The 17289-nt window shown below is 55.9% G+C and overlaps 2 protein-coding genes across 5 annotated transcripts in view; both read left to right on the forward strand.

Annotated features, from left to right (window-relative positions):
• The window catches only part of MED12 (mediator complex subunit 12), a 37853-nt gene extending 35530 nt beyond the window's left edge, over positions 1 to 2323 (forward strand). For 2 of the 3 annotated variants that reach the window (XM_072876757.1, XM_072876758.1), the window contains exon 44: positions 1607 to 2323. In XM_072876757.1, coding sequence (XP_072732858.1) covers positions 1607 to 1650 — 44 coding nt within the window. In that variant the 3' untranslated portion in view covers positions 1651 to 2323. The remainder of the gene's footprint in view (positions 1 to 1606) is intronic. The other variant, XM_072876756.1, reaches the window with a different exon arrangement.
• A 4256-nt stretch (positions 2324 to 6579) lies between these two features.
• NLGN3 (neuroligin 3) overlaps positions 6580 to 17289 on the forward strand; it is a 43067-nt gene continuing 32357 nt past the window's right edge. For both annotated transcript variants that reach the window (XM_072877310.1, XM_072877309.1), the window contains exon 1: positions 6580 to 6651. The gene's annotated coding sequence lies outside the window, so the exon portion shown is untranslated. The remainder of the gene's footprint in view (positions 6652 to 17289) is intronic.

The following is a 17289-nucleotide window of genomic DNA, read 5'->3' on the forward strand; positions in this document are numbered from 1 at the left end:
CATTCAGAGGTATTTCCTCTGCTGCAGACAACCTCTGAGAGGCACAGGGAGGCTGTAATCCCTGGGGTGGATGACCAATCCACTTGGTGGATGACCCAGAGATACTGTGTTCGTGTTGTGATCAGGACAAGACTCCTTGGAGGCAGGGAGGGTACTCTGGGAAGTGTTGCTGCACGTTTGCTGTGTTTGCAGTGTTCTGTGGGCTTCTGTGGCTGCTGTCACAGACAGGGTAATGGCATAGATGGTGTTCAGGGTGTTCAGTCTGGCACTGTATTCCTATAATCTGCATTGAACTACTGACTGGGGAATCTAGAAACAGAACCCACTGTGCTGTTCCCTTCTGAATGGCCTGCTGTTTTACTGTCACCTGACTGGTTTTTGTGCTATAAAAATGGCAGACATGCTACGAAAATGCCCAGAAATGGACTGCACAGAAGTTTTAACATGCTGTTTCCCACTAGCCTGATTCACAAACCACACGTCTGTGCAAGGATCCCAGCCAGGACATTCAAGTGTAGAAGACCTCATATAAGAATCTGAATATAGCAGAATAGCCATATTTTTGTATCCTGTCTGTACAGCAAATGGAACTGTTTTATATGGAACAGATGTGTGGGTCCAATGCAGCCAATGTGTCAGCGTGCAGCTTCCATGCTCTGTCACTGGGTTTGCATCAGTTCCACCAGGAACCATCTGGAGTTCTTATTTGTAGTGTCTGGGATGGAGTGGAAGGCAGGACATAAACTAAGAACAGCCTGTAGGAGGGGGACAAGAATACTTTGGGCCCAGGATAGGCTGTGTTAGGAGGCTCCAGGGTATCCCTGAATGTACTGTTGTCCAGCAGCGTTGAGGAGGAGAGCGGACTAGCCAGGTTATGCTGGTCTCCTTTTACTTAGTCTGACTTAGGGTCAAACATGCTGATGGGGTTTCAGGAAAAAAACTACAGAATTTTATTAATCGGACAGTATCCAAGTATACTGTGAGCACTGTACATCACAAAACACCAGTCACAGCAGTTTGAGAGTTCATGAGGTTCTTGAATATAACTTTACCATGTTTCCTGCCCTTTTTGTGCCATCTGGAAGTCCTTTGGGCATATCCTTCATTTGTACTGAGATACTGACAGGGAGCCAGGATAGTTGTCTCTGAAACCTTCACTAACTCAGGTTTCTGAGTGTGCCTCAGGATGAGTGTTTGACACTAGCTTTCTGAGCAGCTTGTATGGCTGCAGGTATTATGCAATCTTATAGGGCTGATTTGTCTTTCAAAATCAGAAATAATTCATCCATAAACTCATCCTAGCTGCCACCTTTCAGGGCTTTGTTACGGTGCACCAATTCCACCACAAGGGAGGGAGAGGTCTTCTCTGGAGAAGCTTCAGGATTGGGACTGGCACATATCTATCTCTTCAAAGAATGTGGGGTCCTGACTGTGCTGCTGCCTAAAGGTTCAGACAAATGAGCAGAGCAGGGAGTGCCATAAAGGTTACATTTTTTTTCTTCTCAGCCTGCGACACACTCCTCATACTGTGCTGGTGATGTGGGGAGAGGGATCTCTTTTCTGAACCAGACCTTGTGAATGTCTAACTCTGTCTTGACCTCAACAGATACACAGACGCAGCAGAACAACAACCCATTTGGACGCTACTGATCTGTGGCACTTCAGCCTGATCCAGGAGGGAGACATCACTGTGGACTGGATACAGCCTTTTCAGCCTGACCCACAAACTGGGGCTGCCCCCAACCGCGTCCTTGGGCCTGTGCCCCCAGTGCTGCTGCTGCCCGTCTCACAGGAAGATGCCAGGAGGATGGTTTTATTGTACAGAGAAAGTGTTTTTACTATCCGATTTCTACAAATGTTTATGGAGATCCCTTGTGGCTGATAGTCTCCCTTCCCACTTTGGTTTCAGTTTTTACTCAGTTTTTAGTATTTTTGTTAAAATAATGATTAAGACATTGTAAAATTTTGTATCTTATTTATACCAGATGAACCCCGTACTGCAGACATTCTTGGATGAATACAGAGAGCTTACTTTGCAAAAGGAGTGTGTATTCAGAGCCTGCCTCTCCTCCTCAGCGCTCCTCCCAGTACAGCCCAGCAGCAGATCTACACATGGTCTTCATCTCTTCATCGTCTGCGTTTTCAGCTTCTGTGAACGGCTAAACAATTTGGTTTGGGAAAGAAAGCCCTTCTTCCCTGTTTGTTTCATAAGCTGGTGTTCACAATGCTTGCAAGGGTTTTTGCGAGCTTTGTAGGATTTTTGTTGATTAAGAGCTTTATTAGTAGCCTGTGGCATGTTCCACCAGGACAGAGGTATAAAGTAAAGGGGGAGTTATTGCAGGGTAATTCTGAGCCTTAACAAGCTCAGCTTCCCAGCCACAGCAGTAACTGAGATGCTCAAGCTAGTACCTCTGCAGTCTACAAGGAGCTGCAGACCGAGCGCACTCACAACACTACTTCTCCTTGCAGCACACTTTTGCTGATAAGCACCAAGGCTCCTCTGCTAGCTCCTTCCTGACAGCCACAGTGCTTTCTCTGATGAGTAACATGCTGCGTTCTCAACTTTTGACCTGGCTAATGCAGCCTGCTGGCATGGAGTCTCATCTCTGTAGCAGGCTGCTTTAGCTTAGTGCTCTCCATTCCTGCTGTCTGTTGAACCTGGAAACTGCCCTCACCAGCACCTTTCTTCTCTCTTTGGTTCTTTCTCAGCAACTTGCTTGTGGACCATTTGACCTCTGGTTCCCTCTGGTAGCTTTTCTTGACCAATGTCTTCCCTCTGTCCCATCTGTGTGGGATATGGTGAGGCTCACAGGGACTGATGGAAGAGCTGCACTTGATCTTAATCTAAGGGCAAATAAACAGTTCCGTAGGGTAGGCCATAGCAAGAAGGCAAGCTTAGGGAGTGGAATGAGGGATGTTGGGGCTGTAGCCCTCAGCTGTGCTCAGACTACTGTGAGGGATGTCAGTGACCTAGGGCAGTGCCCCATGTGCTGGCTGATGAGCCTGTCTGCTGCCCCAAGAACTGGAGCTGAGCCCTTTCCTCCTGGGGAGCAGGCAGGTGGCTGCTTTCAGGGGGCCAGCTGTGGGGCTGCCTGGCACCATGCCCACCCTATGCCCTGCTCATCCCCAAAGGGCACTGCTCTTGCACCTGCACCAGGCTCCTGCCGTGTTGTTGCAGGTGGGTTGGAAGGTGTTGCTGGCCAGGCCTGGTGGAGACTCACTCCCTCATTTATGAGGACAGATACGTGTGCAGGGCTGCTTCCTCTGTGCATCCCTGCTTGTCCCCTTCCACGACGATCAGGCTGGGGAGCAGCCTTGAGCTGGCTGTTAGGAGCAGCCTATCTCGTCCCCCATCCCCTCATGCCCCAGAGGGGGCTGGTGCTAGGGGCTCTGCTTGCTCACAGCCTGTGCTGGGTGACCCCGGAGGTGGAAGCCCTGCTCATGGCCATGGCAGTGACAGCTGGCCCCTGCTCTGAGGGACCCACGGCTGGGGCAGGAGGGGGCTGGTGTGTGGGCAGGGATTGTCCCAGGGCCAGCAGAGCCACAGCCTGGGGGAGCTGGGCACTGTCTCCACGGCCGGCGGCCACCTCCTGTGCCGGCCCTGGGAGGCAGCTGAGCCTGCGCCAAGTGGCATCTTGAATGCTGCCTTCTGCATCGCTGCTGTGCCGGAGGTGGGAGGTGGGCGGCTCGCTGCAGCAGCCGGAGCGGGGCGGGGGAATGCAGCACGGCCATGAGCAGCTCTGGGCAGGGGTGCCACTTGCATGGTGGCTGTGGCAGTGTTGGGGGTGCTGCTGCAGGAGAGCACACAGTCAGGTGCTGACCTCCTGTTTTGTGCCCTTCAGTGCCCCAGGGATCTGGTGAAAGTGCCCTAGGGACCACCCTGCCTCTCTGCGAAAGGGGGTGACTTGTGCCTCCCTGAGCCAGATGCCTGCTGCCAGGGCACCCTGCTTTATTGCATGGCCCAGCAACTGGGCTGCCCCTGCTCTTTCCTCCCACAAAAGGTTCCCCCCAGCTGTGCCAGCTGCTTGGCAGGCTGGGTCTGCGTGGGATGAGCAGGACTCCAGAGCTCCATTGTGGTGATGGACGCAGGGCTGCCGGTATCCAAGACCCTCTGGCTGCCCAGAGGTTTCCAGTGGGTGCAGGAGGCTGCAGGGGAACGTGGGGACTGGGGCAAGACCTGGTCACGGCACAGGGCATGTTTGGTGCCCAGCCTGGGTGCGTGCCTTCCAGCTGCCACTGCTGTGCTGCACGTTAGCACTGGCCGCGGTGGTTTTAAGCAGTTGTGACAGCTTCCAGCCCTTCTGCTCCTTCTCTGAGTTGTGGCTAAATGCTGCTTGTGACAGAGCCAGAGGCAACCAGAGGAATTTTATTACAAACTGCCCATTAACTCACACAGCTGCCCTGCTGTGGCCACCGGTCTGGGGTGGGATGTGTGTGTTTGATGCTGGGCTCCCTAGGGCTGGGTCAGCCATAAAGGGTGCCTGGGCAGGGTCAACGGGTGGTGTGTGCAGGTGATGCTGCATGGTGTGTGCCCAGCACATGGGGAGAAGCCTGAGGTTGCACAAAGCTTGGCACAGTAGGGTGATGGATGGGCAGGAGCAGGTCGTGCCCCATGCACCCACCGCACCCGGCAGCCTGGCACAGGTGGTCCCCACGGACTGTGCCCTGGGCAAGGCAGTTTGTCAAGCACTGTCAGAGCTGGTGTTGTGCAAGAAAATCAATTGCTGCCCACTCAAGCAGCTGAAGCCGGGAGTGGAGCAGCTCTGTGAGCACCCAGCCCTCCCTGTGCAGTGCCCATGGTGGGGAGCAGGCTACGAGGCACTGCTGTAGCCATGCACCATGACCCCATCCTGGGCTGGTTTTGCTGGGCAGCGAGACAGGGAGCCATGCCTGGAGCCCTGCTTGCTGCAGGGCAGCCCGGCCACCAGTCCAGGGGCCCCTTCAAGATGCTTCTCAGGGCTGCTGAACCCTGGTGGGCATGGGCAGGGTTGTGCATCCTTCCCACAGGGTGTTGGACCATGTTATCTGCTCAAGGGCATACAGGGTGGCAGCGTGCAGCTCACCCTGCTTATAACAGGCCAGCAACAAAATTGGTCAAGCTGCCGCCCACTAGCGAGCAGTCCCTTGGAGAGGGAGTGGGGCAGGAGGGGCAGGAAACTCCGACCTGCTCTGCAGCGGCAGCCGGAAGGTGCTAGGGCAGGTGAAGCCCAACCTGCATCAGGGTGCAAGGATCTCCCTGCGGCTGCATGTTCACTGACTCAATGCACGTGCCAGTGGTGTGTGGGAGAGCTGAAATAAATGTCTGCTCTTCGCATGCTGCCGCACAAGCATCTTAAATGGGAAGTGGTGGCTGCTCTGCAGAGCCTGGGTAGGGTCTGGGCTTGCAGCTCTGGCAGCGGGAGGGAGGCAGAGCCCAGCTCCCCTTGCCTGGATTGGAAAGTGTGGAGGTGTCTGCTGGTAACTGCACATCCTTCTCTTTGATCAGGCAGCTGATGCTGCCCTGGATACGGCAGAGAGATGCAGAGACCAGACACATCCAGCAGGACCCAAATCCATGCCCTGTTTCAAATGATTTCTGTAATCCCATCAGGCAGGACTGAAACAGAGATAGCCCCGCCATGGGCAGAGGCAGGGTGGAGAAGAGGCGGCTCCTGCCAGGAGGCTGTGCGTGGGAGGGGGAGATATCCCGATGCTGGGAAGGGGCACGCCAGGAGGAAAGGGGAACGACAGAGGTGCTGGGTCTTACTACACGGTCCTGCTGGGGCCTATGAGGCTGTGGCTTCTGAGCCTGCAGCCCGGTGCATGGCAGGGGGTGGACGGGTTGCAGGGCTGCACCTGGCCCCAGGGCTGAGGCTGGGATGGGGCATCCCATACTGGTGCCTGGTGAATCTTCCCTGGACTAGCTGGGCACTGCGGAGCAGTGGAAGAGGCAGGGGCTGCTCCCTTGCCCATGGGGAAAGATGCCGGGCCTGGAGGGCGTGGGGTGCTCCAGCTGTTGTGGGGTGTGCCGGGGCAGCAGAGCCCAGCGCTATGCAGGGGGGTGGAGGGGACCCATGCAGAGTGACTGGGGTGGATGCAGCACGGTAGGATTCTGGATGCCCAGGATGGTGCAGGATGCCCAGGGCAGAAAAGGATGCCCGGGTCGGTGTGGGATGCCCCAGGGTGTGCAGGTGTCCCGGTCGGGATGGTGGGGATTAGCCGGCCCCCCACGCCCCAGGGCCGGTAGCTAGGCAGTGCCGGTGCCGTGCTCAGGGCAGGGTTCCAGGGGCCGTGGGGGATACCGGGGATGCAGATGTGGTCAGTGCCGGTACCCAGTGGGCGCGGTACCGGACTGCGCGGTGCCCGGCGAGTGCGACACCCCCTCGGTGCAGTACTCAGGGCGGTGCAGATGCCGGGGCATGCGGTACCGGGCCTGGCCAGCGCAACGGCGGGGCCGTGGGATGCCCGATCAGTGCGGTATCGGTACCGGGCGGCGGTGCCGGCGGCGGCGGCAGCGAAGGGGTGCTGCGGTGCGGCCCCTCCCCCGCCCGCCCCCTCCGTGCACGCGCCGCGCGCTCCCGGTGCGGGGTCGGGCCGGACTGAACGGAGCGAGGGGCGCGGAGCAGCCGCTGCCGCCACCGGCATGGCCCAGCCGCGCCACCGCCCCCGACGGTGAGTGCGCCCCGCCCCGCCCGGCCCGGCCCGGCCCGCGATGGCTCTTGCTGGGGAGGGCGGCCAGGGCGGGACCGGACCGGCCCCACGGCGCGGGGCTGGGGCCGGCCGCCGCGGCGGTGATGGTGCTCCCGGGGCGGGGGTGGCCGCGGGCCGCTCCCGGTCCCGGTCCCGGTCCCGAGGTAGGGCGTCTGGGGCCGGGCCGGGCATCGGGGCCGGGCGCGGCAGGGGTTAACGGGTGGGGCCGAGTGCGGCGGCGGCGGCGGGTAACGGCGGGGGTTAACGGGGCCGGATGAGCGGCCGCGGCGAGCCGGCGGGTTGCCATGGTGACGCGCTGAAAGGGGGATTGTGCGCCCGCCTCAGCTGCGCGGCCCCCGCCCGCATCCCCGGCCTCCGCCCCGCATCCCCGCCCTGGGGCCGTCGGGTTGGCCCGGTTCCGGTCGGCTCAGCCTGTCGGGCCCAGCGCGGAGCGGGGAGCAGGGGCTGTCCCGGCTCGGGTGCTCCCGCCCCAGGGACTGGGATCCTCCCCCGGGGCTGTGGCGGGGGCTGAGGGTGCCGGTGCAGGGGGGGGTCGGTTATTTGGGGTGCAAGGATGCACCCGGTGCCGCCTGGCGTGAGGCTGCTGGCGTGAGCATCCCTGGGTCAAGGGCAGGCAGGAGATCCCCTTGGCTCGGTTTATTTGGCATAGCATGGGGAATGACATTAGTCATTGGGGTCCCGGAGCGACAGGGCATTCCTTGTCTCTCTCTTGGGCAGGAATCTGGGGTGGAGGCAGGCTCAGTGTCAAGGGCTCTGTTGTGCTGGCCATGCTCGTCCCTGACTGGGGTGGTGGTCAGGCACATGGCGCAAAGATTGCCAGTGGCTCCACCGACGCGCGCTGTGGCTGGAGTCAGCGCCGTTCACCTGAGCTTGGCTCCGTCATGCTCGAAGCCATGAAGCAGGATAAGCGTGGTAGGTGATGGTTAGCACCGGTGTCCATCCGCGTCCAGCGTTGTTGGCAGCAAGGGAGAGGAGAAGTGATGAGGAACGTGAGGCCTTTGGCCAGCCAGTCTCTTTCGGGGCCACACTCTCCCAAATGGTGACGCTTCCTGGTGCCTTTGCTGGCAGCCCTTCCCAAGGCCACGGACCTCCCTCGGGGATGTGGCTCTGGCATGAAGTCCCTGCAATGCTGGGATTTTCCTTCTGTCCTTTGAGGGTGCCTCTTCTGATGCTGCTGCCGGCTTCAGCCCCAGGTGACAGCAGAGGGGCTGGAGGTGCCCTCACGGCTGGGCGTGTATGGGTGCAGTGGGAGAGCTGACAGAGCCAGCTCCCTGCAAGCCTCTGCACTGGCCATGCTTTGTGTCAGCCTGATGGGACCTTCCTTCCTATGGATACTGGGGTGCTCTGTGGAATTGAGGGTATCTGCCAGCTGGGTAAGGGGTGGATATGTCCCCAGAGAGGGAGCTGCAGGTTGCCAAGGCAGGGGTCACTCTTAGCTCTGGGAAACCCATGTGCCATCTTTTCTCCCTGCTCTGCACCAGAGCACCCATGCCAACCCCTGGTGCAGGGCTGGGTGTTCTGAGATCCCCATTGGAGCAGACCTCCTCCAGCTCTGCATGCTGCAGGTGGCCACCACCAGAGATGGTGTCTGCAAAATGGTTAAAGGCTGACATTTAGAGGTCGCACTTTTAGCATTGTGCATGTGTTTGCTTCATTTGCATTTGCAGTTAGCCCAGCTCGAGGCTTTGCCACTTGCATGTGCAGTTGCCATGGTTACATGTGCAGTCGGGATGTGGAGTTTGGTTGGACACCTGCAAACATACAGCTCTCAACCTTAGGAGCACCAGGGCACAAGCAAGAGCTGACGAGATGCAGGGCAGCCCTCAGACCTGGGCGGGTGGGCAGTGATGCACTGGAGGAATGGAGCTGCAGTGCCCATCTTGGCAGGGTCTGCATGCTACTGCCTTGCACAGCCTCTGCCCATATTCAACATGCAATGTACATCTAGGGCAGCGTTGCTGGAGAGGAAGGTTGAGCCCATGCCAAGGGTGTTGCCCTGGACCTTATGTCTGGGTCTGTCTCTTTCCCAGACCCCATATAGAGGCTCTTCTGCCAAAGGGCTGGGGTGAAGGTGCTTGACAGCAGGGTGGTGAGGGTGGGCAGAGCCTGGGAGTCACGACCAGAGCTGCTGTGCAGGCTGGCAGTGCCTTGCCCACAGGCAGGGGCCTGCCAAGGCTCCAGAAGGCAGTGTGAGAATTGGCAGAGCGCTGTGCCCAGGCTCCAGCTATGGTGGCTGTGTCTCTCCTGGCTCTCTGTGAGGTCCAGTCTGGGTGCTCAGGTCCAACACAGACAGGGTCAAAGTGCCTTTTGACCAGGATCACATTGAGTCTGTGAGTGAGAGCAAGGAGATAGTTGACTGCCAAAATCCTCTGGCAGGTCCACTTTGGCCTTGCCTTTGTGTCAAGGGAGGAGGAGTTTTAGAACAGCAGGTATGGAAGGGACCTTGAGGTCGTTGAGTTTCTAAGCTTCATCTAAACATTTCCTGAGCAGCATCAGCTCAGCTAGCTCCTAAACCTCCCCAACCACAGTGGTTCTGCTGCCTCCCAAGCAGTTTGCTGCTGTCTTCCCGTATCCATCCTGCTAGGAGCTACTTCTATGCAGCAGGTGAGGGAGAAGGGAAGCCTTCTTGGCTGTCCAGGAGCAACTGTGGCCTCAGACAGACCAGTGTGGGGTGTCCATGCTGTGCTAGTGGCAGCTGGAGGAATCCAGTAACAGGAGGAGGGTGGAAGGATGGTGGGAAGGAGGGGATGGGGACATGGAGCATGCGTCTGGGCACAAGCTGTGGAGGAGCCACAGAGGAACCTGTGAAATCTCACAGCAGAGTACGGAGGGGCTGAGTATCTGCTGTCCTGGGGCTGTGCACCAAGTGCAGAGGGACGGGGCAGGGGCAGCTTGGCTCTGTCCTTAGGGCTTTCGGTGCCACTGGGATGGGACAGTTATTTGCTCCCTGTGGGATCCCAGACAGAGATTCCTCCCCTGATGGTCTGTGGTTATTGGCTGCTGCTGACAGCATTTCAGGAGATGCTTCTTAATCAGGGTCTGGCATTTGTACCTACAGCCACAGCCAGGGACATGCATGAGTCTTGGGTGAGCACAGAGGGGAGGTGGTCGCAGCTGGCTGGCAGGGGCATGTCAGCAAAAGGAGGCAGGGTGGATTCTGGTACTGGGTTGCTCAAGGAAAGCTGGGTTTGAGGACTGTGGCAGAGCTGAGTGGTGCTGCATGGTGGACTAAATGCTCTGGTGGTCTCCTAGTGTGATGCTCCCTGGAGCTGGGGGCAGGGAGCAGGCTGTGACCAGTGCTGTGCGCTGCTGGCCTCAGCAGGATTCTGCAACGGGTGTGAGGGGAATAAATAAAAGGTCCTGCAATTGCCAGAGCTGGCAGTTTGAACCCACATCATTCAGACCCTGGAGTGAGTCTGACTGAGGGGAAATGGGGATGAAGTGGGAGCGGTGGAAAGATATGGGGGCTTCTGGCTGCAGCTGCCGGGTTCTGTCTGGTGCATGTGGCTCCTGGAAGTTTTCCCTGGTTAGGAGGATATGTGCTGTTTGTTTGGAGGCTTGTGTGGGATCAGTAGCGATGTGGTATTGCAGTCCATGATGAAACCTGTGTTCGTGCTTAGTCTTGCAGTTGTGTGAGGAAACTGCCCTTGCAATATACTCCTTTTGCCACGTTGTCTGTCTAGCAGCGGGGCAGGCACATGGCAGGGGGGAGGTTGTCTGTGAGCAAGACTTTGTGCCAGGGAGCACTGTTTGGGCTGAGTCTGCCTTGGCAAGGAGCTCAGGGGATTGTTGGTAAAGAAGCCTTGTTCCTGACACTGCAAAATGCAGAACAGTGGAGTAACATCTGTTATTTTCAAACTGCATCTCAGTGTGAGCATATCCTGTGAGGTGCCTGGCAAGCAGAGCTGAAGCTTTGCCTGGTGGCCAGATGCTCTGACCATGCCAGCAGAGCAGGTGGCAAAATTTGGGAAAGGTTACAAAGAGAGTGTGTTACAGGGCTCATACTGTGTGCGAGCCTTGTTTGGGTCTGGGCCTAGGCTGCTGGGGCTCTCTGAGGGCAAGGATGGTTGGCAGAGGCTGGTCAGGAAGGCTTTTGAGCTGGGTTTGGGGAGGGGACTGCTGAGAATGCCCTTTGGCATGGTGATCAGGGGCTGCTACTCTAAAGGAATGGGAGAAGAAGCCCAAGGCTGCAGTGTGGCCAAAGTGTCTACATGCCACTCACCATGGAGGTGGCAGTGTCCATCTCCTGGTGCTGGCACCCGGTGCTAAAGGAGTTGTGGAGGTGAGTCCATGAGTCTGGCTGTCTTCACAACTTTCCTCTACCCCTACATGACTCCAGGCACTGCTGAGCAACTTGAGGACTCATGGGACAGTGATGCAGGAGAAGGGGGCAGGGGTTGCTCTGTGTCTCTGTCTCTAGAGCTGCCCAGGGGAGCTCAGGAGAGATGTGTGGGTGTTGAGATAATTGTGGAGTCAAATGCCTGGAAGTTGCAGCAGGAATGGTCTGACGGCCTCTGTGCAAAAAATGGCTAAATAAGGCAGGGTTCTTCAGACTGGAAAAGAAACAACAGAAGATGGATAAGAGATGTCTACAGGAGGCCAGGAGAGAAGGGATAGAGGTTAACTGTTCACTGTTTCCTTGTACTTGCATGGAAAGTCACATCAAATGAAGCTAGCAGGAGGTGCCAAACAGGAGGAGGGGCATTGCCTCTTACAGACATGCTATCAAACCGCAGAAGTCCTCAGAAAAAGGTGTCGTGAACAGCGAAACCTTACATTGGTTCCAGGAGAAAAGGGATTAATTCAAGAAGGACAAGAGGTTCCCCCAGAACCAGTAAATACACTGACATCCACCTCTGACTTGGGCAGCTGCTGAGCTGCAAATTGCTTGTGCTTCTGACTACTGGCAAGAAAGTACATAGGGCAAGGTGGACCCTTGGTCTGAACTGTTATTTTCATAATGTTGTGCCCACCAGAGAGGGTGAAGCCAGGAGGGAGCACTGGGCTTTGATAAAGAAGGATGGGTTTATCCCCATCCAGCTCTGTGTTACTTTGCTTGGCACAGGGTAACAGATGCCTGCTCAGTCCCGCTTCCTTGCTGAGAGCATGGGATGCTCTCCCCACATGATAGAGGTGCAACTGGTGGGAGAGGTGGGACCTGTGCCAATCCTCTGCCTCGGCATCACAGGACCCTTTGCTGGAGACTTTTGATGGACTTTTGTCTGCTGAACAGTTGCTAATTCGGTTGGTTTGAAAATGGATGGCAATATCTCTTCCCTCCTGTGTTACCTGGCAGTTCTGCTTCCTGTGGTTCCATGGGCATAGGGCACCCGCCTGACATGCTGGCAGCAGAGCTGGAGTCTCATCGCAGTGTTGTCCCAGTTCCCTGGTACTCGCTGCATGTGGTGGGCACTGTGGGGTCACCAGGGATCTGAGCTTCATCTCCCCCTCCTCCAGTCCCCTGGCTCTGCCTGTTCTCACACATGTCAGGAAACATCAGTCTCAGTTTTGTTCCCGGTTTTATGCCCAGATGAGAAAAGACTCATGTCCTGCTACCAGTGAGGGTCCAGTTCAGCCTTACCTCAGTGTATGTGGGGTGCCAGAAGGCTGTCCCCCAGCTCCTCGAGCAGTCCAGAGACGTGTAAGGACAGCACGGAGATGTGAGGCTCGGCTTGGGAGAGGTTTGCTTCCTGTGGGAGAAACAGACTTGGAGAGGAGGATGCAGGGATGAGCTGGGGATCTAGCTTGCACCAGTGGGCTTTGGGTGCAGGGCAGCAGGATTAGGCCAAGCAAGGTTGAAGCTCATGAAGAGAACACTGCTTCCCATCCTTATGACTTCCAGGAGGACCCTGTCCACAAGGGCTCAGGGAAGTGTCCAGCTAGTACAATGGCATCCTTGCAACCACAAAACTGAAATCTGCCCTTGGCTAGCAGCCGTCAGGGGACATATCCTGTGCCTCAAGACAGAAGCGATCTCTGTTTCTGTCTCATTTGATGCTCACGACCATAAGAGGAGCCAAATGGTTACCGGCTCTTTGTAACAAAAACCTCCTCCTGTGTCTGCCAGGAGTGATGCTTCAAAGTGGGCATCTGCCGTGGCAGAGCTGTGCTCAGGGACCTCTGAGAAGCAGCAGGGAGCACAGGAGCCTTCTTGGCACTGGGGATTGCTGTTCCTTGGCATTTCTGGTCCTTGCAGCCTGCCTGTATGTCCTGCTTCATCCCGGTCTGCTCCCTCTGGAGAGATAGGGCATCCCCAGGCTGCTTGATTTGCTCTGGTCCAGCTTATTTCTTAACACTAGGCAGCCTTTACAGTAAAACACATTAAAGGATTTTTTTTTTGCCAGAGGTTTTAGGCTTTCTGCTTTTTTGTGCTTGAAGATAGAAAATATGGGAGGAGAAAGCTACAAGGGAAAATAGAAAATACATTTTGGATTAAATTTGAACAGGCTTCCTTCCTAGCTGATGGCTTGCCTGGCCTCCAGTCCTTAGCAAGCCCTGGTTGCGTTAGCAAGAGTCAGACTTTGTGGAGTTGCCCTGGCTGCAGGTTGACCCTCCAGCCTGGGGCATTTCTGTGGTCTTCTGCTCGGTCATGCCAGCTTTAGTTTTGGTTTGGGAATGTGAGCAGCTGATGGCTCTTGCTGAGGGCAGGCTTCCCTGCTTGAGGAAGCTGCTTGTCTTAGTTGAGTAGAGGCTGTGGGCTTGGGCTGGACTATCTACCTGCTTGAGGTCCTTCCAAGGTGACTGACACCGCATCTGTCTGGGCTGCCACCTATACATACAACCTGATGATGGCAATCTCTGGCTGTGACACCTATATGAACTCTTTAGGTTGCTCACTGGAGCATGTAGCAAATCTCTGCATTTCCAGAGTTCCTGGGAAAGCTTTTAGATTTTCTGGGGAAACCAGTAACGCTGGGACAAACTTTTATCTTCTTTGTCTGCAGATGGGCTTTTTTGGATGCTGTGCCATGCCAGCAGCATGTGTGGGTGGCTGTTGTGCCAGGGGCCCCAGGGCTCCCCTCGCCCTGGTGCTGCCCTGAGTGTGGAGGGCACCGCCAGCATGGTGGCAGCTCCGCTGTGAGCCAATGCTGGCTGTGTGGGGTCAGCAGCTTTGCCCAGGAGCTCCTCCACAGCCGCCAGCCATTAGCCTCATGCCGGTGCTCAGCAGCAGGGTGGGGTGAGGGGGGAAGACAGATGTGGAGGGGGAGGGTGGCTTCTCCAGCACCTGTGCCTTATTCTGGAGCGTGCAAGTGTGAAATTCAATTTGCAGATAAGCTGTAGCTGGTGAGGAACACAGGCCACGGTGTCTGCTGGAGCCAGGCGGTGTCTGGGAGCAGCACGGCCGGCATGCACAGCATGTCCTGCCTGCCAGCTCTTGCGGAGGCTGACGTCACCTCGGAGGAGCAGTGGCTGCTGCAGGACGTGGCTGCTTGACGCTGTGTCATGTTGGCTCTGGGGGTACAGGCCCGGCTGCCGGCAGGAGCCCTGCCGAGAGGTGCTGCCCCAGGGCTGGTCTCTCCTGCGGAGAGACCTGCGGAGGCAAGGGGCATGGTGCAGCTGAAAGTGAGAGGGACCTGGTGCTCTCTGCCACCAGCAGCTTGCAAGCTAGGTGGCGGGGAGGATGGGTGTTGTGGACGGAGGAGTCCATGGTGCTTACAGCAGTGATGACGTTTTCCCACCTCCATGTTCGGATCTTCCCTTCCTGACTTTTCCAGTGAGACCCGCCTGCTGGTGGGAGCAGAAGGAATGGGCCTTATAGCCTTAGCAAATGCAGCTTGCACTGGCCCGTGCCCTGTCCTCTGTGTCTGTTGCTACCAGTGGTTACAGCTCCCCTTCTCCTGCCCCAGTCCAGAGCTTTCTGGGTCTCCCACCTCTGAGTGCTTTGCAGAGAGTAGCCCTCTTTTGTGGACGAAGAGAACAATGCTGTGAGGAGGGGAGCATGGTCACCCAGGCCAGCCATGGCAGAGCTGGGACTGAGCAGTGCCCTCGGTGGTGGCTGCTGCCAGGGCTGGCTGTGTCCCCAGGCAAGCTGCAGTGTCATGGAGCGGTGGGTCACTGCTGATGCCATCAGGCCTGGAAGGGGCACCACCAGCATGGTGATGCCAGGATGACCAGTCTGTCTGTGTGTTCCTTGCCGGCCAGAGAAAGCGCTGCTCCCCTGATCCTGGCTTGACTCTTGCAATATGGTCAGAAAATCATGTCTGGTCTCTGATCAGGGCCACTGGCACTAACACACAACTCAGCAGTTTGTGTCGGCAGGATGTGCTGGGGCACTCGCCTCTCCGAGTAGGGTGATGGCCTGGGATTCAGCCAGTGCATCTCTCCGGTGCAGGACAGGACCTACAGCTCTCCTAGCTGTGGGAAACCAGGGGGCATGGGGTGGCACAGCCCCACATCCTGGGCTCTGGTCGTGTGGGTCTGCGCAGAGCCTGTCTGGTGTTTTACCTGAAAGTAGGGACTGTTGTTACAAGGTGGAGGTGGTGTGGACAGTGGAGGTGATATTAGCTCAAACATCTCCTGGGATAGCTTTCCTGAGCATTACCACCAAGGACCCTGCAGTGAGGAAACAATTTGGTGCTGGACTGCAATGCTTGGGCTTTCTAGCACTGTGAGGGAGCATGCATGGCCCTGCTGCCTGCATTATGACCCTGCAGGGGTGGCTCTGTCGGGATGGCCCACACCGCCTGTTGCGCAGGGATTTACTGTCTCCATAGAGCCACCCTGCTCCGTGGACTTGGTGGCTGGGTTGGTGTCCCACGGTACAAGACAGGGTGGCAACGGGTGGTGCAGGAAGGTGGTGCTTGTACACTGCCAGATAACTTGTAACCTTATCTCTGCATAGGAAAACTGACTAATTATGTCGTGTTTCAGCTTCCGTGGAAAAGTTAGTTCCTGCTTGTCTCCAACTATTTTCCTCATCTTTGTTCTTTGCCCTGGATTTCATTGCCTTTAGCCCGGATCACCTCCATGACCTGGTTTACAATTCTGCCCCGCAAAACTTTGCTAAGCTGACGAAGAGCAGTGCGCAGTGATGTCAGGCAGAAATAGGTGGTTGGGGCAGGTGTTGGTAAATGAAAAAATCCTTTATCAGCTCTGCCACTGAAACCAGAGGTTCTTACAGCCATGGTCTGGATTACAACCTGTGATTAAGTGGTTTTGGCTTCCTGCTTTGTGTCAGTAAAAATGAAACATTGACAACTTATGTTGGGTATAGCTGTTCCCATTCAAAGCACTCTTGGATTTTGTTGCCCACTCTCTCTAGTCACATTTGCAGGAAGTCTTTGTATTTTAAGCTGCAGTTGGTTCCTCTCTGCCCAGCCCACCTCCTTAGATTTACAGAGCCTCCTCTGGGCCACACTAGTCCATGAAAAGCATTGGCTGTGCATGCACTCAGCCTGCCTGCAGCCACTGGTGCTCTCTGAGCTTTCCTTGGAGCATGCGTGAGACATCTTGACCCATTATTAGCACAGGTGGTGGTATGGGTAGGACAGGGCTTTGTGCAAATTGCTCATGGCCCAGTTGGTTGGAGGGGGTCCGTGTCCTTTGCATGGCTGGGTGCCCAGAAAGGAGCTTGAGGGACTGGGGAATGAGAGTTTTGGGGAAGGACATTCCTTCAGCAGCTGGGTTTCATACTTGCTGCTTAGTATAGGGCATTTCAGAAATGGGGTGTCATTGCATCAAGCCAGCCTCTTTGGGTCACTGAAGTCTCCTTTATTAAATTTAAAACCTGCTTTTGTTAATGTAAGAAATATGAACATGTTTGGACTTAGAGTTTCACAAGCTTGTTGCTCTGAAAAGAGCCTTGTGCTGGTGTAATTGCTCCCTAACATGTTTCAGTCATAATGATCCATGTTAACTTAAAAACTCAGGCCCCTGCTAGCCATGGTAGTTTCCGAGGCGGTTATTTGGGAGAGGACATAGGAGCCATTACTCTAGCAGATGTGAGGGGGATGGTGATGAGCAGCTGGGATAATGTCAATGCATGGCTTGCCGAAGCTGGAGAAGGAAGTGAGGGGAATGCTGCTTGTGCAGACAGCTCTCTCTTCACTGGGTGAGATTTGCACTCCAGTTGCTAGCTGCGGAGTGTCGATTTCAGATTTGTTAGTGAGCTTATATTGCCTTAAAGTAGGTGCCTGGTGCTTGTTTGTGATGTATTGGAGAGTGAGCAAGTTGTCTTGGCATGAACTTTGTGCTGGTGCCAAGGGCTTGCTGAAAGCAGATTGTCTGTCAGTTTGCTCCTGAATAGATGTCTGAAAATTCCAGGGTTCTGCCGATGCACTTTTGCATTGTCAGTCACCTGCCCGCACATAGCGAGCACTGGAGTAATTCTGCCATTTATTTACAAGGCGCTGTTTCCTCTAGAATAGAACAGAATAGAGTATTTCAGTTGGAAGGGACCTACAATGATCATCTAGTCCAATTGCCTGACCAATTCAGGGCTGACTGAAAGTTAAAGCAAATTATTAAGGGCATTGTCCAAATGCCTCTCAAACACTGACAGGCATGGGGCATAGACCACCTCTCTAGGAAGCCTGTTCCGGTGTTTGACCCACCTTCTCAGTAAAGAAATGCTTCCTAATGCCCAGTCTAAACCTCCCC

Source organism: Ciconia boyciana, chromosome 12 (assembly GCF_034638445.1).
Source record: "Ciconia boyciana chromosome 12, ASM3463844v1, whole genome shotgun sequence".
Classification (NCBI taxonomy): domain Eukaryota; kingdom Metazoa; phylum Chordata; class Aves; order Ciconiiformes; family Ciconiidae; genus Ciconia; species Ciconia boyciana.